Source organism: Apteryx mantelli, chromosome 6 (assembly GCF_036417845.1).
Source record: "Apteryx mantelli isolate bAptMan1 chromosome 6, bAptMan1.hap1, whole genome shotgun sequence".
Classification (NCBI taxonomy): domain Eukaryota; kingdom Metazoa; phylum Chordata; class Aves; order Apterygiformes; family Apterygidae; genus Apteryx; species Apteryx mantelli.
This window is the reverse complement of record NC_089983.1, coordinates 22,848,636-22,871,507: the sequence shown is the minus strand read 5'-3', so window position 1 is coordinate 22,871,507 and position 22,872 is coordinate 22,848,636. Positions and strand designations below refer to the sequence as shown.

The following is a 22,872-nucleotide window of genomic DNA, read 5'->3' as shown; positions in this document are numbered from 1 at the left end:
TTTTCCATATGTAGTTCCTTTATCAGTCATTTGGAACACATATAACATTTGAAGCTGATGAAAAGGAATGGTATGCATCTTCATAAATGAAGTTTAAATGTAGTTCTTCAGCTGTAAAAATAAAGCATGGAATTTTGTAGTATAGGTTACATATGCATTAGTGGATATTGTTCTAATGTTGTAGTCTTGTGAGGACGGTATTCAGATAACACATTACATCATTGGAAAAAACTTATTGGACCCTGAGTAATGAGGCAAAAATAGAATATACAATAGAGATAAAGAGAAAAAAAGTAAATCAAATGAGAATGGGGAGATACAAAAAGAAAGGGAATGAACAAAGACACTAACTTTAAAAAAAGACCGTTTTGAATGACGAAATGAACAGAAGCAGATTTAAAATTAAAATGAACCCAGTCTTAATATCCAACATCTGCAGTATTTTTCCCTTAGCCTGCTTTCTTGGAGAAGATCTTAATGTCCCACTGACATAATTCAGTGACTTGAGTGCATTTACATCTCGGAAGACTGAAAGCCACTTTTACTCTCGCCTCCTCCTTATAGCATTTGTTTTCGTACATTTACGTATACTTGGCCTTAGTTGTCTCCATCTGATTTGGTGGTGCAGCTGTAATCCACTTCAATACAGATATCCGGCTCTTCCTTTAGAAACTTCCTCTTGCTATGCTATAGTTCTTGTAAACGCCCTAACGGAAGTGGGTTTTTTCCTCCTTCCTCCTGCTGCAAAAGGTCCTAGAAATACAAGTCACTTTATAAAACAGAAAAAAATTGGTTTAGCAAAGAGCCTACTCTTACAAAGAGATATATTTTTGCATTATTTTTAATGCATTAGTTTCTTACCTTATAGAAACATCATGAATATCATTCACACATAAACAAAATGACTGGCAAAGTCATAGAGGCTGTCCTAACAATTTAATTTATTAGAGTAAAACTGCCAGGTTATTTTCCATCCTTTCTACTCCACATATTTGAGAGAGAACATCTGTCTCATAACAGTGATGGTTCCAAATCAAGTATATGATTTTGTTCTTTACACAGAAAGATACCTGCATAACGCTACATATGCAATTAACTTGCAGCTTTTCACTTTAAATGTAAAATTAAAAAATGAAAACTTAGAAAGAAATAAAATACATAATGTTATTATTTTATGGCAACATTATTTATTGTTTTATGGCATATATATTTCATAGGATAGAAGGAGACATTCTATTCTCAACAATAGTATATATATATTTTATATATATATATATAAATATATATAATAGTATGCCTCAACAATATAGTATTCCAATTGGTCAGCATAGGTTCTTGCAAAACATGATGATATGAAAAAGGTGAGGTTTTCTTTTTTAAATATATTAAGAAAATCCTCAAAGGTCTAAAATGGCAGATATTCCTGGCATGCTTAATGTCAGCATTCTGAGAGAGACAAGGCTGCCAAAAGACCTTAGACAACAGAAAAAGACCTACAAGACCAAAAAAAAAAAAAAAAAAAAAGTGAGGCATTTCCACTGGAAGAGAGCAACCTGGAGAAAAAGCCTACAGATGCTCTGTGGGAGAAAGAGCTGCGATCTGGCTCCTACCATCACTAGAGTGGAAGGACCAGGGAGGTGAGATACTTGGAGAAGCTGGGAAGTTGCCAAAGCAAGGCGAAGCAGGGCCAGCAGCACCCTTCCCAGCCGCCACCGCCCCAGGGTAGTTCTGCAGAGATTAACCTCCAGCCTTTTGCTTCCACTTGCAGACCCAGGATGTAGAATGGAGAAGTCAGGAAACCCAATTGCCAGTCCCGGTAGTGGGCCATCCAAACCAAAACACCGGTAAAGGCAGTAGCAGGACCTTTTCCTCTGACACAGAATAGATACCACTGGTGTCTTGCCAGTTGTCATTTTCATTTATAGTATAACAGAGGCCTCAGTAGACTTTTTTTTTTAAATAATCTTGGCTCAGAAAGAAATTTCTTAATTTAACAAAGTGCATTTACTAAAATGGATCTGTGGAAACTTTAATGATGTACATGACACTGGGTTGTGTGTTTCTTCATGCATTCTCTTGCTCTTAAACACAGATCCTGCCAAAGCAAATAACCACACAATATTTATCATAGTTTTGTTACTATGTAGGAATATTTTTTGTTATGATGCTTGCTAAGGTGTTTTGTTTATTAGCTCCTCCTCTCTTCTGTCTGGAAAAAACCAACAACATGGAAATCCAACTGTAGTCATGAAATAATGTTGGCTTATAACTGCTTGTCCTAAGATCAGAGCTACATTAGACCGGAGCATGAAGTTTCTCCTATTGTCAAGAACTGGTTTTCACTGCAATTTTGAAGCCTAGCAAAGGGCTTTTTCTTATTGCATCACTACTCCCAATGCTACAGCCTTTAAAATTACTCCCATTTCTTCTGTCAAAAGACATTTTAAGTGGCACTACATGCAGGATTGGTATATACAGAGCCTGTCCTTCACAGAGAGGTTGAGTTCTGCCCTCTGTTACACACTCCAGAGTGATGGGAGTTAGGAATTAGTAACCAAGGGCGAAACTTGCTTTTGACAATTCCTAGTCATCCACAGATTTGTGTTTGTTTTTTGTTTTACTCTGGGATGTAAACAGATTCCTAATTGCACTGTTTAGAAGCATCTGTATACATTACTTGCTTGTGTGGTTGTAGTATCCTTTCCAGGTGGAGACTGGTGCAATGGTGCTTTGCGAGCAGACTGACAGCACGTCGTCCCGCTGGAGATGGTTGTCCTGGTGGGGTGGGCTTAGTCCTCTGCTGATATGGAAAACAGCTGAAATAGCTTTCAAATCTGGCCAATTCAAGAATACCTTTGGTTCCCATCTACTCTGCCTCCCCTCGGACATCCGTCGTTCCCAGGGAGGTTGTCTGGTGAAGGCAAGGGAGGCAGAAAGGCAGGTTCTGCCCGTGCTGCCTCCTGCAGGGACCCTTCCCAGGGACCCCCTAGCCTCTACGAACTTGTTCAACCTCCAGGGCTTAGGTAAGCACTATGGAAGGATCCTGATAAATTGTGCAGAGCTGCCTAAACAGCAAAGGTTCCCCCAAAGTACAGAGGTAGCGGGAAAAGAAAAAAATCTGCTCTTGCCAAAAGCATAGGAGAACCAAGGCCTAATATAGCAGGGAAGTGTTACTAACAATGAATTCTGACATTGGAACAGGTCCCCAAGGGAAATAGTGGAAGCACCTTATTTATGTCTTATTGAATAATGTAGGAATGTATTTTTTTAGACAATCCTGTATCTGAAGGAATCCTCTGTAGGCCAAAGTTAAATTAAGTCCTGTTCAGTTGAAATGGTTTTGCTCTTTTAAGAACAAAAGACAGTAATTTAATTTAGTGGGATTCCTTCAGCTAAATTGTATCTGTATCTGTACACACACACACACACACACACACATTTTTAAAATGTGTATTTTTTACCATAATGCCTTGTAGTGCTGCTGTGGTGCATCTATTTCTAAATCTTACTTTATGAAATTATACTGTAATGTAAAAATCAGTTTCTTATCTATTTCCCATGCATTTTTAATTTGAATAGTTTCAAAAATAATTTGGAAGAAAAGGTGACCTGATTTAAGTAACAATATGACTTGAAAGGGTTCTTTCCCCCATCAATTATTTCTTTGAAGACACAGCTAGCAAATTATATTATGAATCAAGAGAAGCTTTTTTACAAACAAACACTTTTCAAATACTAAAAGCAATACCAAGCCAGATATTTTCCTGACAGAAAAGATCCAGTTAGTACAGGAAATGAGTGTGCAATCCTTATCCATACACTCAAAAGGGCACTACTGGGATGGCGTAAATGTTCAAGTGAGAGTCCGATGTTGTATGCATTTGGCGCTGCAGTTTTTCTTTGCAAAAAACTGCTGTTTACATTTCAGGTGCTCTCTGAGTATGTATTGTCACAACAGACAAGCAATTCTAGATTATACTGTCAGTAATTTGTGCATTAAGAACCCCGTAAGGATGTATTGGCATGGCAGACAGTAGCAGTTTTTAACTTCGAACTGTTCAACCTTAGCTATGCCAATGAAACTGGTACCTCCCAGAAGCTATTGTGTTCCCCGGAGAAGCAGCATAACAACTGGGGTAGTTGAATTTCTCAGTTTTCCCTACCACCCACAGAATTCTGTAACAGCTCGCGGACAGACTCTCTAACCTCAAAGATTCATTGTTAATAGGAATATTAAATAAGTGTATGCATAAAATAGAAATATTGGCTATTATGTTGAAATAATGGCATGCTAGGCTCTTACTAGCAAACCCAGAAAAAACAGTTTTTAGAATCTGGTAGTATAGATACACCTGTGTGTAACTTCAGTCAGGTGTGAAGCCTTAGCACACTGACGGGGCTGTGTGGAGTGGTCTGTGTCTGATGGTGGGAGACAAGCGCTGAAGCTGTAAACTCATGTCACTGAGGACAGGGCTTGCTTTGAACCTGTTCCATGTTAGCTTACGCAAAAATATGTAGTATGTGAAACATACCATGTTGATAAAACTTTGATTATTTTGAGGATCAACAAGGAAGGTTCAAGTTTGTTCTTGCAGTTTGTTCTGTTTAAAAAAATGCCTGCATTAAAAACTGCAATCTCTAAACACATATGGCCATTAATACTTTTAAGCACAAATTAAATACACTTTCACAGTGCTAATGTTCTTGCACTTTAATTTAAATACAATACATTCAGAAAATGAAAGTATATTTAGGAAAAAGGCTCACAGAATGGGGAGAAACTAATCTTAGAAAGACTATACATATGTAAAATAGTGGATGGTTTGGAAGGGTTGAGAAAGAGAAGAAATGTTTTGCTTTCATTGTCAATTCTATTTTTTTTGTCAGGGAAAAAAAGTCACTAATTCCTTGAAAAGTTTGAACTCTGAAGCTTGAAAATGAGAGGATACTGTTGTAGTCTCTTATTGGTAGTAAAAAAACCCCCTACTTTTTAAGTACCATTACCTAGGTACATCCGCAGGCAGCTTCATTTTTAAACAAAAGGTACCTTACTCCCTTTGCCTGCCTACCAACGCCAGCTAAACCTACAGACAACGCCGCTCCTTTTTGCCGTTTGTGCCTGGCAATCTGCATCCTTTCCCGAAGCCATCAGCAAGCGAGAGCCGAGGTTCTGAAGGGCTTTTTTCTCCGAGGCGCGGCTGCTCCCGCAGCCCACGCGGAGGCCGGTGCTGAGCCGGGCCGGGGCGGCAGCCGTGAGCCAGCGGGGACCGGCTCCGCGTCGCTTCCCGGAGGGAAACGGCGGGCGCGTGCTCGGCGGGGCACGCAGCGGGCTGGCTGCTGGCGCCTTCGGGGGCCGCGAGCCGGCCCCGCACCGCGACCCGCAAGCACCGGCTCTGCGCAGCCGGGGCCGAGGGCCGGCTCTTGAGGACACCTTCGCCAGGGCTCGTCCGCTGCGGGGCTTCGGCCAACTCTGGGGGCTTCGGCGCGCCCTCAGCACATTATAAAGGCTCGTCAAGTGCAAGAGGGAAGACGTTTACAGGGGCTGGTTGGGTACCAGGGTGCGGCGGCCCGTGCGTGCGTCGGGGTGTCGCGGCGGCCTGCGCATGCCGGGCCCCGCCGGCGGCCGCGCTGCCCGGGGCGGAGGCCCCGCGGCCCCCGGAGCCGCTGGCCGAGCCGGGGACTTCTGGCCGTGCCGTTTCTCCCGCCATCCTCCCCGTCTGCGGCATCTCCCCCTGGCCCCGTCCCTGTGATCGCGCTTCCTCGCTCCTTCCCGCGCCGCCCCCTTTCCGCGCTCCCCGCGTGTCCCGGGGCCGGGGCCGGGCCGGCGCGGCGCGGGTGCCCGGCAGGAGGCGAGCGCGCCGCCGGCCCCGCCGCCGTCACGTGGCCGCCAAGTTTTCTCCCCGCCGCGGTATGAGGAAGTCAGAGCCGCCGCCGCCGCCGTGCCCAGCCCGGCCGGGCGCATCCGCCGCCTCCCCGGGGCGCGATATGTGAGTACCGGCGGGCAGCGGCGCCCGGCCCGGCCCGGCCCCGCCCCGGGCGGCCTCCCGAGCCGCGGCGGCGGCGGGAGCCGGGCGGGCCCCGCGGGGCGGCGGCGGCGGCGGCGGCCGGGGCTCGCACCGGCGGGGCGGTGACACGCGTGGGCCGGGGGCGGTGGGGGGGTGTGTGCGTGCGCGCGTGTGTGCGCGGGGCGGCGCGGCGCGGCTGCCCGCGGGCTGCCCGTGCCGTGCCCACAGCCGTGCCCGGCCCGCAGGCTGGCTCCCCGCGGCGGGCGCCTGCCGGCGTGAAGCCCATGGAGGAGCCCGCGGCGGCGGAGGAGCAGCAGGGGGCGACGCAGAAGAGAAAGGCCTGGGCCAGGAGCCGCGACTCCTGGCAGGCGTCGGAGGCGGAGGAGCCCGCGGCGGAGCGGGCCCGCGGCGAGCAGGAGCGGGAGCAGCAGCAGCAGCAGGAGGAGGAGGAGGAGGAGCGGGAGGATCTCGCCGGCGGGAAGCTGCCGCCGGCCGCCGCAGCAGGTCGGTGCGGGGCGCCGCGGGGCCGCGGCAGTAGGGCCGCCTCTGGCGGGCCGGCTGCTGATGGCGGCTGCCGGCGCCTCTCCCCTTCCCCCGCAGGGCACGGCGTCCCCGACGAGAAGATCGCGATATGGCTGAAGGACTGCAGGTGAGCGCCGCCGCCGCCCCGGGGGCGGAGGTGCCCCCCGGGGGGGCTGGGGGTGCCCTCCGGGGGGGGCGGAGGTACCTCCGGGGGGGGCTGGGGGTGCCCCCGGGGGGGCGGAGGTACCTCCGGGGGGGCTGGGGGTGCCGTGGGGACCGGCTTCCTTGGTTTGGGATGCGGGGTGTACGCTGCCTTCCCGTCGCCGTGACAAAATGCCCCGTCGGCGTTTGGAGCGGGCCGACGGCGACGCTGCTTCTTCGTCCCCGGTCGCGCAGAAGCCCAAGTGCTGCCCTTGCTCTCTCTCTGCCGCCTTGGGGTCCTGGCTGCCTGGGGGGAGGGAGCGAGCAATTAGCCTCCCAGCAGTTAACGATGGAATTTCGAGACCTCCCCTGCTTGGCGTTTCTGGCTTCCTTCTCCTTCCGAGAGCAGCTACTTTGAGATGAGAATTTACCTCCAAGATTAGCCGTGCCTTGGTGATCTTTTGATCCAGCAAGCGGCTGAGCTGGGCTTACTTCAGTGTCCGAAGCGTGTGGACTGCTTCGTACCCCCAGGCCCTTGCCGCAGGGCTTCCTTCAGAGGCCGTGACTTGGGGGGGGGTTGGCAGCAAGAGGTTGAAATCCTGCTGAATCCCCCAAATATGGCACTGGCTGTTCTTCCAGAACGCCAAAATGCGTGAAGATTTTTTCCAAACTTACTCGAAGTCTGGTGTCCTGTTAGTCTAGCAAAGCACATCCTTAAATATAAGCGTTATTGATTTGGTGCTTTATTAGAAGCTTGTTTGTCTGAGTGGGGAGGGAAAAAACGGAGAAGGGGACGAGGCCCATGAGAGAGAGATTCTTCCTGATGCTGCTGTGTCGCTTTTCTGTGTCTGCAGCGTTTTTGTCTGGAAGGTTCCCCGGCCCTGTCATCCTTACCATTTTTGTACAGAGTTAAAGGAATAGCACACAACTACCAGTTGACAACATACATAGTTAATAAGTGATCACAAATCTTAAATAATAATCCAAAATCTTGCTGTTCTATTCGTGTACTTCAGTAGCTATCTGTTGTTAAATCTGGCACTGAATGCTTCTGTGGAATGTGTTTGCAATTGATTCACAAAGTAGGGGATAGAGTATAAAATAAGGTTCCCTTATTTTACACATAAGGAAATGAAACACAAACTACTGTTTTGCTAATAGGGAGATGCGGGCTTTATTAAAGGATGTAAAGCCCTTTGTGGCCCTTCCACAGAAGTCTTTTAAAGTATAGCTGTGTAGTATATCTTGTGTTCTCCTAAGAAGGATAAAATCTGCCTTTTTCTTTTTTTAAGATATCTTAAATTTTACTTTAAGGATATCATTTTAATTTTCATGCACCCAAGGAAAAAAAAATTAAATACAATGTAGTATTAAATGTTGTGGTGTTCTACCCTGGGGCTGGCTGGCATCAATATGCAATTCAAGCTTGAGTTAGCTTCTGACTCCGTAACATACAGAGTACGTGCGTATACTGTTCATAACTGTGGGAGGTAAGATCTCAGCTGCTTGAAGTCCCTTGTGCTTTAAAATTGCAAAACAGTTGAATTTGTATGTGTTTATATAATATACATGTGAGCAGTAGCTAGTATATGAAATGAAATGATTATTCAGCTTGCACTGTTATAAAGTGGCTCTGTAAATCGGAACGAACACACTGAACTGATTGTCTCGTGCTAGCAATGTGTATAGGAAAAGAGGATGCTGCAAAAGCTGACAGAACAATCCCAAGGATGTTGTACTGCGTTGTTTAAAAGATAGCGGTTAAAAAGAACAGTCACTGTGAAAACTTATAGCTGTTGTCTTCCCTGAGAATTATTATTTCTTTAATAAAACTGTGCTTTTTGCCATGGAGTTCTGACTGCTGCAAACTATAGGCAACATATGCAGACTTGATCTTCTGTTTCTGGTCCATTGCACAACCAGATTCTTATGAGTTAGCTCTATTGCAGAATATAACTATTACTGCAAATGAGTGGTCAGTTACTAAAATGAAGCATTTTCTCTTTTAGAGATTTTCTAAAAAGTGATCATTCCCATTTTGTCCGATTTACATAAGCTTTTGTGAAATGTACACTGGAAGAAAATTTGCACCCTTTACATCTCATTTTCTGTTTTGAGTTGACAGTAGCACAAATAATTTAGTATTAACCCACTGCGTAATAGATCTGCTTGTAAGATTTATTTCTTTGTTTGTTTTCAAAAGCATCAGCAGTATTATAATTTGGAGGGAAAGAGAATTACTAGTTGTCCCCTGATGTTTACGTTAGCAGTTTGGGGCTGTAATTGCTTGGCATCTCTATTTCACATTTGCTTTGCAGGAGAGAGGGGGAGTTCCTAATACCCCATACTATTTAATTTGGCAGAGATGTATTTAAAAAAAAAAAAGGCAATGAAAAGCTAATATGCTGCACACTAACAATAAGAATTATAGACTAGGCTTAGGAAATGTCTGGTGTTGCCCAAAGTTTCTGCTTCTTTCGTCTTTCGGGAATCCCATCCTTTTGAGAAAGACATTCTTTTCTCTCTTCCCCAGTTATTTTGAAAAACTGTTTGAAGTAATAAGAAAGTTTACAGAGGTTTTTAGTTTTAACTTTCGTAAGGCTAACGTAGGAAACAAAAGTGTGTGTATAATACGGACAGAGAAAGAAAGTTTTCTTGTTAGTTCTGGGGTGGCATGTATTATTTTAATTCGGTGTATTTGAACTCTCCCAGTGATACAGGGAGTGTTGGAGGGTTTTAGGAACTATCTCCTGTAGAATATGCAGGAAATGAGTTCTTGAAATACCTCAGAAAGAAGAGAGTGTTTTGTTTTTTTTTTTTTTCTTCAAGTTTAAAATAAACACTTCTCCTGCCCAGTTCAGGCTTTAAAAGTTGAGGTTTAAACTGCTTTTACAGCACAGTGCAAAATCCTTATCCTGTTTCAGAAGACATCTTACCACAACTGATAGCCAAGCAAACAAACCTCTGGGATGAGAGGCATCCTTGAAGCTCACAGCGGGCCCTGCATGTAGTCCTGTTGCCTGGCCGGTAGCCAGGTCCCATGGTGATGTGGGCTGTGGGCAGAGAGGACTCTTTCTGTTCTTTCAAACACTGATATTGGACTAATTTTTACCATGTATGTTAAAATACAATAATAAATAAATGAATTGCCTGTGTGAGAGAGTAAACGAAAAATTGTAGGATTCCTTGATCCAAGCGCAGGCCAACTTGCATTGCAGAGCTGGTCTCTGATTTCTGTGATGTTCCCAGGCATCCCTGCTCTGTTTTGCCCCAGCCGCTTCACACGGGCTGTTGGACGTGCTGGAGAACCTGCTGTAGCTCAGCAGCAGTGTGCTTCCAGCAGCCCTGGCCATGTTCCTGGGTGTGATGCAGAACGGAAAGGTCTCCAAGCTGTGTGTGAGGGTGCTCTGAGATAAACCTGTGTAAGCTGGCTTGTGGACCTTGCCATTGAAAAATAGTCTTATACAGAAAGGTAGAACTGTTGCGTGCTGTTGTCCAAGAGGTTTTTTTGTGCAGATATTTCTCCCTTGTTTAAAGTCACGTGGTCTCTAGTTCTTAAATGCAGGTTTTTCAACAGAAAGGCATGTTAAGCAGTTGTGTATGGGTGCAGAAGCAGATGGATAGTTGACAGAGCTTCTTTTCTGGTAGCTGCTAACATGCTGTAGAGGTGACAGACTTTATTTCCGAGAGGAAATGCCAGCTTCAGTGCTTGCTTTTACCGTTCTTTGCCAGCCACTGCAGGAAGCACTGGACTTGGCTGTCAAAGTCACTGCCAGCAAGTTTCTGCATCAAAAAAGTAAGAGTGAAATAGCCACCAGGGAAGGGGGAAGAATAGGAATGTACCCGCCAAAGCCAGCGAGTAAACAGTAGGCATAGTTATTACCTCAGAACATAAGGCTTGTTGTAGCGTGAAGGGTTTAGACAATATACCCTAAGTTGTTTCAAACCCTGAAATGAAAGATGCACAGAAATCCGGGAGATCCAAGTCTCCTCAAAGCTTGTTCTGTCACCTGGAACCTATTTGAGTGCCTGGATGCTCTTGCTTTTTCAATTGTCATCTCACTATGGCATGTATTTTTTCTTTGCTTTTAACAGACCCCTTGTCAAAGTTCACCTGTTACGTATTAGTAGGCTCCCTGCGGTAACAGTGAACTATTTTCAGAAGAAAAAAAAAATTGTAAAATATAAGGCCTGTTACAAAGCAGCAGATGCAAACTTCTGTTGCTTAATTTGGCCATGGCACCAAAACAAATATGTATCAGAGCACCATTTACTTTAACGAGTTCTTTGGGCAGGTTTATATGTTTGTCCAATTAAAACCCTAAATGAAACATACATAATATAGGCACATAAATCATCTGCTTTCCCCTTCTTTGAGTATTGTATTTCTGAATTTATTTTAGGCTTTGAGAATTATGCCACACTACTTAATGGTGACAGATCTTTGGTTAAACATGTCTCTGAGAGACAAGATTGAATTTGTTGACATTAACTGAGTATTTCTCTATGTGAACACCGAAAGGGATTGGGCCTGTCATTGGTGCAGTTTCTGCTGCTGATTTCAGGCACAATGAGATTCAACAATCCACTGCCTTTCAAAGAATAACACCGAGAGAAATCATCAAAATAAGAGCTCGAGTAAAGAATCTATAAAATACCAGAGCTGGCAAGTGATAGCTAACATAGCTGTAAGGATTTTTATCTTGTTTCTGATCAGCAAATACAGCTTTTGTCCCCTCTCTCCAAAGCCTGAAGTAACTTATTGCTAATAAGTTTTGAATTTGGAGAAAAATGGTGACAGCTTTTGGCATAAAATGAGTTTGAGTTAATCCATTCAAGCACCCATACTCATTTCTGTAGGTGGTTTGCGCAGAGCTCCATGATTTTCTTTGACAGAGGCCTGCTGACTCTGAAGCTTTGCCATCAGCTTGTGCCTCAGTATTCCAGTTATTAACCTGTTTTGTTGTTTTTTCCCTACAAAGTGTATTTGTTCAGAGGGCTGGGGATTGTTTAGGAAGTTATTGCCAGTCCTCATATGTTTGTGCTCTCTGGGGGCGGAGGGAGGGACAACTGCTGCTATCACAAGCCTGTTACACACTGTAAGGAAGGACATGAAGCAGCAAGTTTTTAAACTAGTATTAATCTCCTCTGTGGTTTCAGAACGCCTCTGGGAGCCTCCCTGGATGAGCAAAGCAATCCTCTGTTGAAGGGTAAGGAAAGGCTTTACCTGCTGAAAACTTTTTTTATTGAGAATTGTGCTTTCATATGCGTTCACCTGCAACTTCAGTCTTTATCAGTGGCACAGACGACAGCCTCGTCGGCTCTGGTGAGTTATTCTCATGGCAAAGCGGTGGTGCCCAAGGAACTGGGGAAGAGTGAAAAGATCCCGATGAAGTCTTTCTGGAGAGTTTAGTAAGCCTTATAAAAACTCCCAAATGAGCAGAAAGGGGAGCTTGGTAATTTTCTTTCTGAGTTAGGTGAGCTAGGTAGTCTCTGTGTCTAATAACTCAGGTTGCCACACCTGGAAATTTTACTATCTGAGCAGGACTGAATACTAAAGTTCAAAGTACAGCGAGAGTTTGCAGGTAGTGACATGGCATAGAAATTACTTGCTGTGTCTGGAGTCTTTGCTTGAAGTCTTACCCTGATATCAGGGGAGAGAAGGGAATGCCTGATCTGAACTCATTTTTTAAACTCTGAAACTCCCTGGTAAGATGTCTGAAGTATAATGTAACAGCAGAAGGAAGAGGTATTTTGGGTAGTACCTCCAGGTTTGCACTTGTAGATAATTTGATCACAGTTTGACTTGGGGGTATTGCTGAGCAGGAAACTAAAGCAATGTAGTATTTGTTCTCTTACACATTAAATTTTCTGTGGTATCAAATGTAACTTTTCTTTTTTCAGTGGATTTTTAATGTATGAGTAATGCAGGATTTGTAAATATGGTCCAGCTATATCCTGTTGTAGGAACTGGAAGTGTCTTGTTAATATCTTTAGTTAAGCTGTTGGACAGAAAACACTGCAGTGTTATAGTTGTTGAACTGCTAACTGTACATTTGCAGGCATGCTGGTGAGAAATGGAGGAAGTTTTGAAGATGACTTATCCTTGGGAGCTGAAGGTGGGTGTGGCAGGATTATGACTCTTTTTCTAGCAAAAAAAAAAATATGTTCAGTCATCTGATTTTTATTTTGAAAGACAGTATTTTCCTTTTGGTCAAAGGTAGTTGGTAAAGCTGGCTAGAAAACCAGCTTGGAGCACATACAAAAAATGCGGCAAGATTTGCTTTTTGAGTTTATTGGCATATTGGTTTTGTTAAGTGCTCTGGTCTAACCTGAGGGTCAGAGTCAGCCCTGAGTTCTGTTCTGTCCTCTCATTTTAATATCCACAGCAACAATATAGCCCATAGCACTCACTGAAGCTGTGAGAAAGTGTTGTGGTTTTTTTTTTCTTCTTTTTTTTTTTCCTCTTACTACTTGTTCTTCTTGTCCATGGGTTACTCTTGGCAGTCGTACATGCCTCACTTCCACTGAAACCCTTGGGAGTGGCATGTGCGGGCTTTTGAAAGGAGGAATGGAAGGAGGAATGGAATTATATCAGCCAAGAGGCAAACCCATTAAGAACTAAGTGCTTTTAAAAATGAAAAATCCCAAAGCTGAGTAAGTATTTTTGGATCAGCCTTGATATGTGCTCTGCTGTCAGTAGCTGCCTTCCGTTTCTTCCTCTCCCTTTCTTTTTTTAAGGGAAAGGAGATATGGCTGTTCATGGACTTTCTTTTAGCCTCTTTTACTAACTTGCTCTTTTGATCATAGAGTAGAGATGTCCGTAAACAATAAAAAATGCACTGTAGATTCAGTTCTAACAGTAGCCCAGCATCCTGAAATAAGATGACATAAAATGGTCTCACAAACTGGGTCCTGGGAGTATCTGCAGGATATGGGGTATAAAGCTGTGTCTATTTTTATTTTTTAAAAGAGACAGTTCAAAAAAAAAAGAAAAAAATTTTTTTGAACTACAGCTTTTGAAAAGTGTCAGAACTTGTATACTAGAAAGTCCCTTTCTTCCTAGCAATCTTGCCAGTGTTGCCAAACTAGTGGCACAGGGCCTGGGGGAGGGAGACAACTTTAATTTTTAAAGACTCTAGACCTGTGAGGAAAGCCCTTGATCTGGTAATGATGGAGAAGCAGTAAATTAATCTCTTACTGCAGTAGAGTAAATAGGATTAAATTTTCCTTCTGATAGTCTTTTCCACTTGTTAGATTGCCTACAGTGTGAAGATTTCATGGTTCTTTGTTACAATAATCCAAGCTCTGAGCACATATCCAAGAATACAAGAGTGGGTACATCTTAAATAAATCATATCTCTTTTTCTCCTTCTCAATTTTTTGCACCACCCTCCCCCCATCATTATCAAGTATTTCTATTTTTGAGGTAGAAGATCATTTCCTCCTTTTTCAGATGACACAGGTCTTAATACTAGAATTGGGGGCTCATTTTCATGTGTAAAGACGTGGATGCTTCTGCAGTGCTTTGCTTCCCGTTGGAGAGCAGCAGGCGACGACAGGGCTGTTCAGAGCTGTGCTGCCTGCCCTACCATATCGGCCTCTTTTCGGCTTATACCAGTGCCCTGGCATTGTGCGTCTGTGGCTGCATGAATCCAGTTACCAAGTCAGCACCCTGTGTGAGTTTTATGGGGAGTGCTGGACAAGTTACTGTAACACTGACACCCATACTGAGCTGCAGAGCAGTTTTAAAACTCATGGTTTAGCTGTTAAAACTAGCCACCAATAAGCCCATATAGCTGGACCTGGCTTCATATTACATGCAAGTTTAAAAAAAAAAAAAAATTGAGATATGGTTTCTGCACTGTGTATGCAGTTGAGTTTCTTAGTGATGTCTCTGAATGAAAAGAAACAAGGGCTGAGGTTTCAATGCTTTGCTCTCTGTTGCTCACTTCTCCTGTGGTGCAGCTAGTTTAGGTGCAGGGTTTTCCTGGCAGGACGTTTGACATAGCAACCCTCTGAACCAGCTATGAGAAGAGTCAAGTTGTAACATATACAGTCCTTGCCTGTCTCCTGTGGCCGGTTTGTTAATGTTGAGTTGCTGCTTCAGGGAACCAGTAATTAAAGGCAGGGGCTCAACTCTCTGGTTTGAGAGGATGTTGATTTTTCTAAGAGAATAATGCTGCCTGGCATGCTCACATGTGGAGCTGAAGTGTTTCAGCTTCAGGGAAATACTGTATTCCATACACAAAACTGGTGACCAGATGCTTGGTATCTGAAGACTGGCCTCCATGGGAAGCCCTTCTCATGAGTCCAAGTGCAGTGACTGGTCTCATCAGCACTGCAGCCTGCATGCAACTTTTGTTTAGAAATTGCACAGCTGAAAGATCCTGGGCCTGCCCCCAAGGTGAGAATTAGCTGTCATGATTTAAAGATTGAAGAATATAGTCTCAGTGTCTGGCCATGGGAGCCAGATTCATTTCTTAGGTTCTTCTCTTCTCCTAGCTGAGCAGTCTTCATGTGTTCTCTTCTTCTCCCCCTTCATGTCTGTGGAAAAATCCTTCAGCTGGTAATTATGTTTTAAATTGCAAAAAATAGATTGTCTCTCTACATAACAATTACTAACTTACAGCATGTAAAATTTCAAGTTAATATGATTGATTGTAGTATGTAGACTTGTGTCCATGTGAGATTTTGTTTTGGATAAAGCCTGAGTAAACCAGATCATCTTTACATCAGCAATATACTAGAAACACTTGACAATCTTATTATATGGAAAGAGAAAAATCTGGTTTATGTGGTAGTATTCAGGAAAGTGCTCATTGGCTACTTTTTCATATCAGTTATGAGTAGTGTAATATTGAGGAGGTCTGTGTGTAACTTATTGTTGTTTCTGTACAGCTAATCATCTACGGAGTGACACCCAGATGGAAACATGGTAAGCATCTTTTTTGTTTACTTCAGAGAAATATTTATATTGGAATGACTGAGGCAAAGGGTGCAGTGGAAGTAGTGTAGGCTGCCTCAGGACTAAAGCTGTTCTGTTCAGGTGAGTTTTCATGAGGAAAAGAGAAGTTACAGGTAGTAAAAAACAGTCACTATGAAATGCAGAAAAAATGCAGATTTTTACTCTTCTGGCAGACCTGATGTGGCTTCTGGACGGAGGGAAAACGGGGGAAAACCAACCAATTTTCTAAGTAATTTAGTATGATTTTCCTTCTTTCTTTGGCTCACTGATCCCTGGCCATTTCAGGAATTTCAAGGGAAAGCTTGTTTTACCTTTCAGAGCAGATGCTCTTTCAGAGTGGGGAGGAAGGACTTTGAGAGGGAGGGAGAGAAAGAGAGATTCCTGCTTTACGAGAGAGCTTCTAGGATGTACTGTGACTAAAACCCTTGGAGAGACTTTAGAAAATACGGGCACAGCCTCCATGGGCAACTCCCTTGCTGTTCCTCCTGAGATGGGCTCCATAAACCAGGCTTTTGGGTGAATCTGCTGTATTTCTTAGTGGCTGTTCTGCTCTTTTGTGTCAGGATTTATACAGTAAAATTCCCCCGTGGAAGGTTTGTCCCAAGAGGAGGTTGGTGTTAATGGTAGGTTTGAGCAAGGGGGTGCCAGCTGGTGGGGAGGCAGCTTCTAGAGATTCAGGGAGGAAATAGTTTGGGATTGGGAAAGAAACTGGCTGGGAGTCCTGGTTGGAGGCAGTCTTGCTCCATTTCCTTCAGCCTGGGCTCCCTTCAGCTTCCCCGCCGCCTGGCTGGGCGGCTCGCGAGCATTGCGCTGCTGACGGGTCGCAGCCTCCGTCCTGCCGCGGGGAGCGGTGGGGGTCAGGCAGCTGGAAGCCGCCTCGCAGCCGGAGGCGAGGTGGGACGAGGGGACGAGGTGCTGAGCCGCGAGAGGCTGCGGTGTGAAGAGGTGGTCCGTCAGAGGCGGTGTTGGCGCGGGGAAGGGCAGGGCAGGGAAGGGCGCCGTACCCGAGGTTGGGCTTCCTCGCTGGAGGCGGGCGGCAGCAGGCAGGGGGGCAGCCCTGGGAAGATGAGGGGCTTGTGTTCTCGGTTTGCATTTGCCTTCAGTTTCTTAAGAGCATGCATACGTTTTTACTGAGGCGTCTCAGGGTTCACTTTTGTTACTCCGTTTCAGTAAATGACATGGCTAATACAAACCAGATAGCATTGAACGGGAAAAGAGAAATTCAGCAGGATTGGAGACTTTGTTCTCCTCAGAGACTGAGAGTTGAATTGCTGAAAGAAACCAGTTTATCACAGTGGTTGTCTCCATTTGTCTTGACAGCAATGGTATGTTGGCGAAGGAGAGGAGACTTCAGTTTCACCAGAAGGGGAGAAGTATGAACTCCACAGGGTCTGGAAAAAGCAGTGCAACTGTTTCAAGGTAAAAGAGTACTATGCTTTGAAGGTCATGGCACAGTTCAGTGGAATTTGGCACTGTTTTGCTGGCAAAACTTCTTCTGTTCCTAAGTTAAATAGACTTGGCTTGATTTATATGCATTGTTGTATTTAGTAGCTGAGAAGGGAATTTTCATTTGGTTGCTTGAAAAACTGCTATTTGTTTTCAGTTGTGGTTTGCAGTAAATACTTACAAATGGGCCTAAACCTTAGAAATGTCTGAAATTTTAATGCCATTTTAAAATCGGTGATCTGCAGAATAAGGGCTGCCTTTAATAAATAACGGGATCGGACTGGAAATGCAGCCGTGCTGATGTCTCTGGTGGCGTGAACTAACATTTCAGATGCAGATATCTCCAAAATTATTTCCTAAAATCAGCAGAGTTGTAGGAGTCAAAAGTTCAATAGGCAAAGCTGGATAGTGCGCTGAATTAGCAATTGGACAGAAGGGACTGTGTCCTAAAAGGAGACACGTGGATAGTAAACATCTTTTCATTTTAGTGTTTCTGAATTACTGGAGCTTTATGAGGAAGACCCAGAAGAAGTGCTCTATAACCTTGGGTTTGGAAGAGATGAACCAGATATTGCTTCAAAAATTCCAGCAAGATTTTTTAATTCATCATCATTTGCCAGAGGGATAGATATCAAAGTGTTTTTGAATGCCCAAATGCAGCGCATGGAAGTGGAAAATCCAAATTTTGCTTTAACGAGTAAGTATGTTTTTGAAGTGAAGTTTATTTTTAATTTTTTTAAAAAGTATGTAAACAACCTCAAAAGGAGGTCTGTATCTAGTGTCCTGGCAAAAAAACCTTTACAGTCTAAAGGCGAAATTCCATTCAGAATCCGTAATAAAAATCTTGCTTGGTTTTAATTACGGCAAGAAGTGACCATTAGTGTTGTACAGCTGGGGATGAAGGAAAGGGATTTATAGTGGGGAGGGAAATGAAAGGCATCCTGGAAGACCTATTGGCTTCTCTTTTGTGTATCATTCCTGTCTCTTGCTTCTAAACTTGTCTGCTGTTGTAGCTTTAGAGCGCTGAAACAAATAGCAATACCTATCTTTTCATGTGTTCTTCACTATCGGGTGGGATTTTTGAAAGCGCTGAGCACTGACCTACTTCTGTAGTTGTTAAAATCTGTGCCAGTATCTCCGTTGAATTTGCTGGGAGCTTTGTTCGGTCAGTAATGAATGTTTCTGAAATGCAGGCATAGCTGAAATGTCCTGTTGTAGCTGTAGATGGATAGGGCAATGAATCTAAGTAATCTCCTTTTCTTGTTCTTGCTAGCACTTTGTAAATTAACTTGAAATTGCATACCTGTGTCCCTTTGTTATTTTGTGAAAGCTTCCCATGCTGTTCTCTTTGTGTGTTTATCAAGTGCTCTTGCAGAGGTTTTTCTGTTCCTGAACACACTATGGTGTCTCTTTCAGGTTACAGGACTAGACAGTGTTCAGTCAATCTCAGGGACCCTTCATATAAGAAGGAGATTTGGGGTGGGATGAGGGACAAGTTATGATGAAAATTCTGTCCTCAGATGTGAAAACAGGAGCTGTCTGAGCAGTCACGTAGATCTGGGTCAACTATTCTGAGATGTGGTGACACCAGATGTTCTCGTAAGCTCTGCCTTATGCTTTGTTCCTGTGCAGGTCGTTTTCGTCAGATTGAAGTGCTTACTACTGTGGCCAATGCCTTTTCTTCTTTATATTCTCAAGTCTCTGGGACTCCGTTACAGAAAATTGGCAGTATGAATTCAGTGTCTTCCAGCAAAGAGGCATCTAGCCCTCCCCCTTTAAATCGAAGCAATACAGCCAGTCGGTTAATGAAGACCTTGTCAAAGCTCAATCTGTGTGGTGCACAGCAGGCAGATAGTGGCGGCTGCTCAACTCCATCACCTGTTGACAAAGGGAAAAGTCCAGCGGAACTAGGGAGTGAGGAAAATGATGTTAAAAATGAATCTAAATTACCAAAACACTCTAAAAAGAAAGACTCCCCCTCTTTGTTGGCTACTGTAAAGGAGGAGATGGCTGCTTATCAGACAAATACTACAGACATACACAAACCTGCAGATCTTCCTGCTGGAACTAATGATATGCAGAAGGGCACTGTGCCCTCAGCAGATGTGCCAAATAGCAAGTTGGCAAGTCCCTGGCATAGTGAAGAATTTCATCTTTTGGACTCTCCCAACCTTAGCAGTGATTCTAATACATCTAGCGAGTCTGAAAGTAGCACGCAGATGCAAAGGCCTCCTACGTCATCGCCAGGTAAAGAACCCTGTGCTCGCATAGCAAATCCATCCGTAATGAACCTAATGCTGCCGCAGAAGGACTCCTTTGAGATGGAAGAGGTAGGTGGAAATAAATGGCTTCGTTTTTGCATACAGTTTATATAACTTGATGGTTGCCAGCAGAGGAATGTTCCCTCCAATGTATTTGATGTTGTTTTCTCCAGGAATACTTCAAATTCTCTGAATGACAGGAAAATTGTCGCTTTCTCTTGGCAGGCTACTCTAATCGATCTTCCTATGGAAATAACTTTCTTTTGTTGTTCCTGATAATCTGCATGAATCTTCTCATGCTTTTTTTGATTGAGTTAAGGTGATTACAGTCACTGACAGAATTTAGTATGAACTTCTCCATTCCTAAACAATCTTTTCCTGTGAAAAGTAGATGTATGTTGGACTGTATATATGTAAAAGACTTTTCTTTTAAATTTTTACTTTGTTTAAATTGCTGACTGTAAGTCTTAATGTACTTTTAGGCAACAATAAATAAAGTTTATCAGTTGCTCCTGGTTAAGGATAAATTTATGGATGGAACAAGAGCCTTTTGCATCAAAGGGCAAAGGGCTATCATGTAGGGTAGGGTTCTCATCTCAGGTAGGTTTGGTTTTGATAACAATCTACTGTATGTTGCCTTGTTTATTCTCTAGAAATTAGTGTGCTAGAAGTTACTGTTTGACTTGCCTTTTGCAGTGGCTTGGTCACAAATTCTGTTAGCCGCTTGTTACTATCTTCATAAATACATTTATCCATTTTTTTCATTGATAATTGTCCCAAAGGGATTTTAATTCCCAGGTTCCTGTAAGCAGTTTGTTTATTAGGCTAGTAAATGTGCAGCCTACGAATTCAAGAATGCAGTTTTCTGCATAGGCTCACACTTTCAATCACAAGATCTGTCTTAAGTCAGCAGATGTTTTTGTGGACGCGTTTCTAAGTGGCTGTTGTTGCAAAAGTTAACTGCTGAATTGTTATCTTTGTGAAATAGTTATGTAAAATGAAGGATTGCGATCTCATTGTTGAAATGGTGAAGAAAATAGGTGAATAGAAAACTTCCAAAGTCTTACAGCAAGTGGCAAAGGCTATCTTCAATTTGTGATGATTTAGCAGGTACTGTGTGTAGGGTAGTACTGGCATTGCAGGTTTTTGCGGCCCTTCTAGATCAACTAAAGTTGTTGCTGAAGGCACTCGTTAAGTAGAAAGAAGTAGTCCAGCCTCTTGTAATTCCTGCCATTGGTCTGTGCCTGTGTCATCGCCGACCCGTTGTGTGGCCATCTACTGAACCAGAACAAGGAGCGGATCCAGCTGAGAGGGGGAAAAGGAAACCCAGCGTGTTCTGATTTCTTTATTTTTCCTGGCGTAATTTTCAGCTGGATTATTTCCTTGATCCAGTTTGTTGTGTAGCTACACAGATGTTTGTGTTGGCACAAAGGGAGGGGTCTGGGTGGTGATGCGTTTTGCTACGTTCCTGATAGTTAGGCTGGTTTCACACATCCCAGGTGAGAAATGCATTTCCTGGGTTTTTGGCACTCTTGGACAAAGTGAAACAAACAAAAAGCAACTTCCCTGGAATTTTCTTTCTGAGTAAGTTGGACTCTAAAGGGTTATGAAATGAAGAAGACTTAACTAAATTCTGTACAAGCCAAATGCAATGCATTTGCGAAGTTTTGGTTGACATACTTTGCAATGGTGCCAGTGCATAAACACAGCTGTTTTGGCAAGCTGACATATGATGTGGGATGGAGTTGTGGTGAATTTTTGTTTACGCAATATAACATATACATATCAACTGCCTGCAGATTCCTGGGAGGGAGGAATTCAGTTTTGGTGAAGAGACTTTAGAACAATACCTGGCAGCTTGACGTTTTGTTTTTCCCCCTCCCCGTGTGTCTCTAAACAGGGTATAAAGAACAATAAACTGTGTTAGAAACAGTGACAATAGTTCCTCCCACCGTGCGCCCGGCTTGGTTTGGAGTGCGTTTGTGCACGTAAGAAAGGACCGATAGCGAGGAAGCTCCTTCCCCGCTTGCAGTGCCTCGGCGGCTTGGGCGCTGCTAGGAAGCGTGCTGCGGTGAAGATAGCTCGCACGGGCGTGAGTCAGGGCAGGATTTCCCCCAGCACCCTCTCCCGGGTGAGCCAGTCAGAACCGCTAAGGCCGTTCACATCCGTGTTGGCTAAAGAGACAGGGAAGGAGAAGGGGCGACTGCTGGGAGCTGGTGCAGCCGTGTTGCCGACATAACCGGGGTGCTGCATCCTGGCCAAGGACAGCGGGTGGAAGGTATTTCGATGAGAGGGGGCTGGGTGGTCCGGAGGCTGCAAATTGAGCCATTGGAAACTGTGAGGTTTAGGAGAATCAAGATAGATTTCCTGGAAGGCCGGTCCGGTCAAGGAGCCTGTAAGATTACTTGTTATTGCTACTGCTCTTTAAAAAAAGGGTGGTTTTCATAAACCTAATTGGTGAGCTTCTTCTATGTTCCCCTGCATTTTCACAAAATAATTATTTGCCCTTTTGGTACAGCCTTCATCTTCTACAGGAATAGGAGCCTCTCGATTTATTAGGCGAGAGTAATTCTCTTCATTTACTAATGGTGAAACATTCAGGCCAAGTACTTCTCGAATTGCTTACATTTGAGAGGATGCACCCTTGTGGATGCTATACAGATGGTTTGGACTTCAAAGCATTAGTACCCTGATTTGGGGTTTTTAAGTTTGTCACAAATGGAGGTGAAATTGTCACTGCTTAAATTGCTTCTATTGCTTAATTTTGAAATTAGGCAGGCAGCCTGTTAGAGGGAAGGGTGGGAGGGTTGGTTTTTTTTTTTTTTTTTTTTTTTAAAGACTTGCATGTGAACCATTAGGTTTTTTTGTAGTGCCCAAAAGAGAAAATGTATTCTAGCTTTCAAACTAAACAAAGGCCTTCCTGTTCAGATTTCAAGCTTATTCTTTGCATTGTTCTGAGAACTGCTTTCTTAATAAGACTTTGTTTCACAAAATGATTAAGTAACAGGATTAATTTTCCATATATTGTAGTTTTAAGTTTTTTTTTTTTTTTTTATGGTTCTGAATGCATTATCTGCCTTTTCTGTGCTGGAAAATACACAAGGTGTTTCCACAAGTAATAATGTAGTGAAGTCTGGAGTAGGTTCTGGCAGGATCTCAGTTGTTCTGGAGGATTGGTGGCTCACAGGCCTTGGAGAAATACCTGGTAGGGCAGCAGATGACACTTCTCATGTGCTGATCTCTTTATATACTTTTCTAAATGTATTTTGCTTGTTCTTTGTATTCAGATAAGGGGCCAAGAATGCCAAATGGAAAAGGCAGTACTAGAGTAAAGATGTTTAAAGGTGTTTTCATGCTATTATTTCAGCCTTTTGCCAAAGCGGAACTGAGAATTCTCAGGATTGTCATAGGTCTTTTTGCATAATGAATGTGATCGGAGGGGAACTCTACTCGTGTGTGTGTGAGAGGTGTGTACTATTCTAAGAACCGCTGTTGTCTTACAGGGACATTACTGAATAGCTGAAGCAAT

At 43.8% G+C, this 22,872-nt stretch overlaps 1 protein-coding gene across 6 annotated transcripts in view; it reads left to right on the top strand.

Moving 5' to 3' along the window:
• Nucleotides 1-5,934: 5,934 nt before the first annotated feature.
• Nucleotides 5,935-22,872, top strand: part of ITPRID2 (ITPR interacting domain containing 2) — a 42,236-nt gene continuing 25,298 nt past the window's right edge. For 4 of the 6 annotated variants that reach the window (XM_067298973.1, XM_067298972.1, XM_067298974.1 and 1 more), the window contains exons 1-8: nt 5,935-5,987; nt 6,251-6,654; nt 11,829-11,878; nt 12,731-12,787; nt 15,570-15,606; nt 16,957-17,055; nt 17,571-17,779; nt 18,715-19,412. In XM_067298973.1, coding sequence (XP_067155074.1) covers nt 6,290-6,654; nt 11,829-11,878; nt 12,731-12,787; nt 15,570-15,606; nt 16,957-17,055; nt 17,571-17,779; nt 18,715-19,412 — 1,515 coding nt within the window. In that variant the 5' untranslated portion in view covers nt 5,935-5,987; nt 6,251-6,289. Of the gene's footprint in view, nt 5,988-6,250; nt 6,655-11,828; nt 11,879-11,974; nt 11,995-12,730; nt 12,788-15,569; nt 15,607-16,956; nt 17,056-17,570; nt 17,780-18,714; nt 19,413-22,872 lie in introns of those variants that run through there. The other 2 variants (XM_067298975.1, XM_067298976.1) reach the window with 2 other exon arrangements.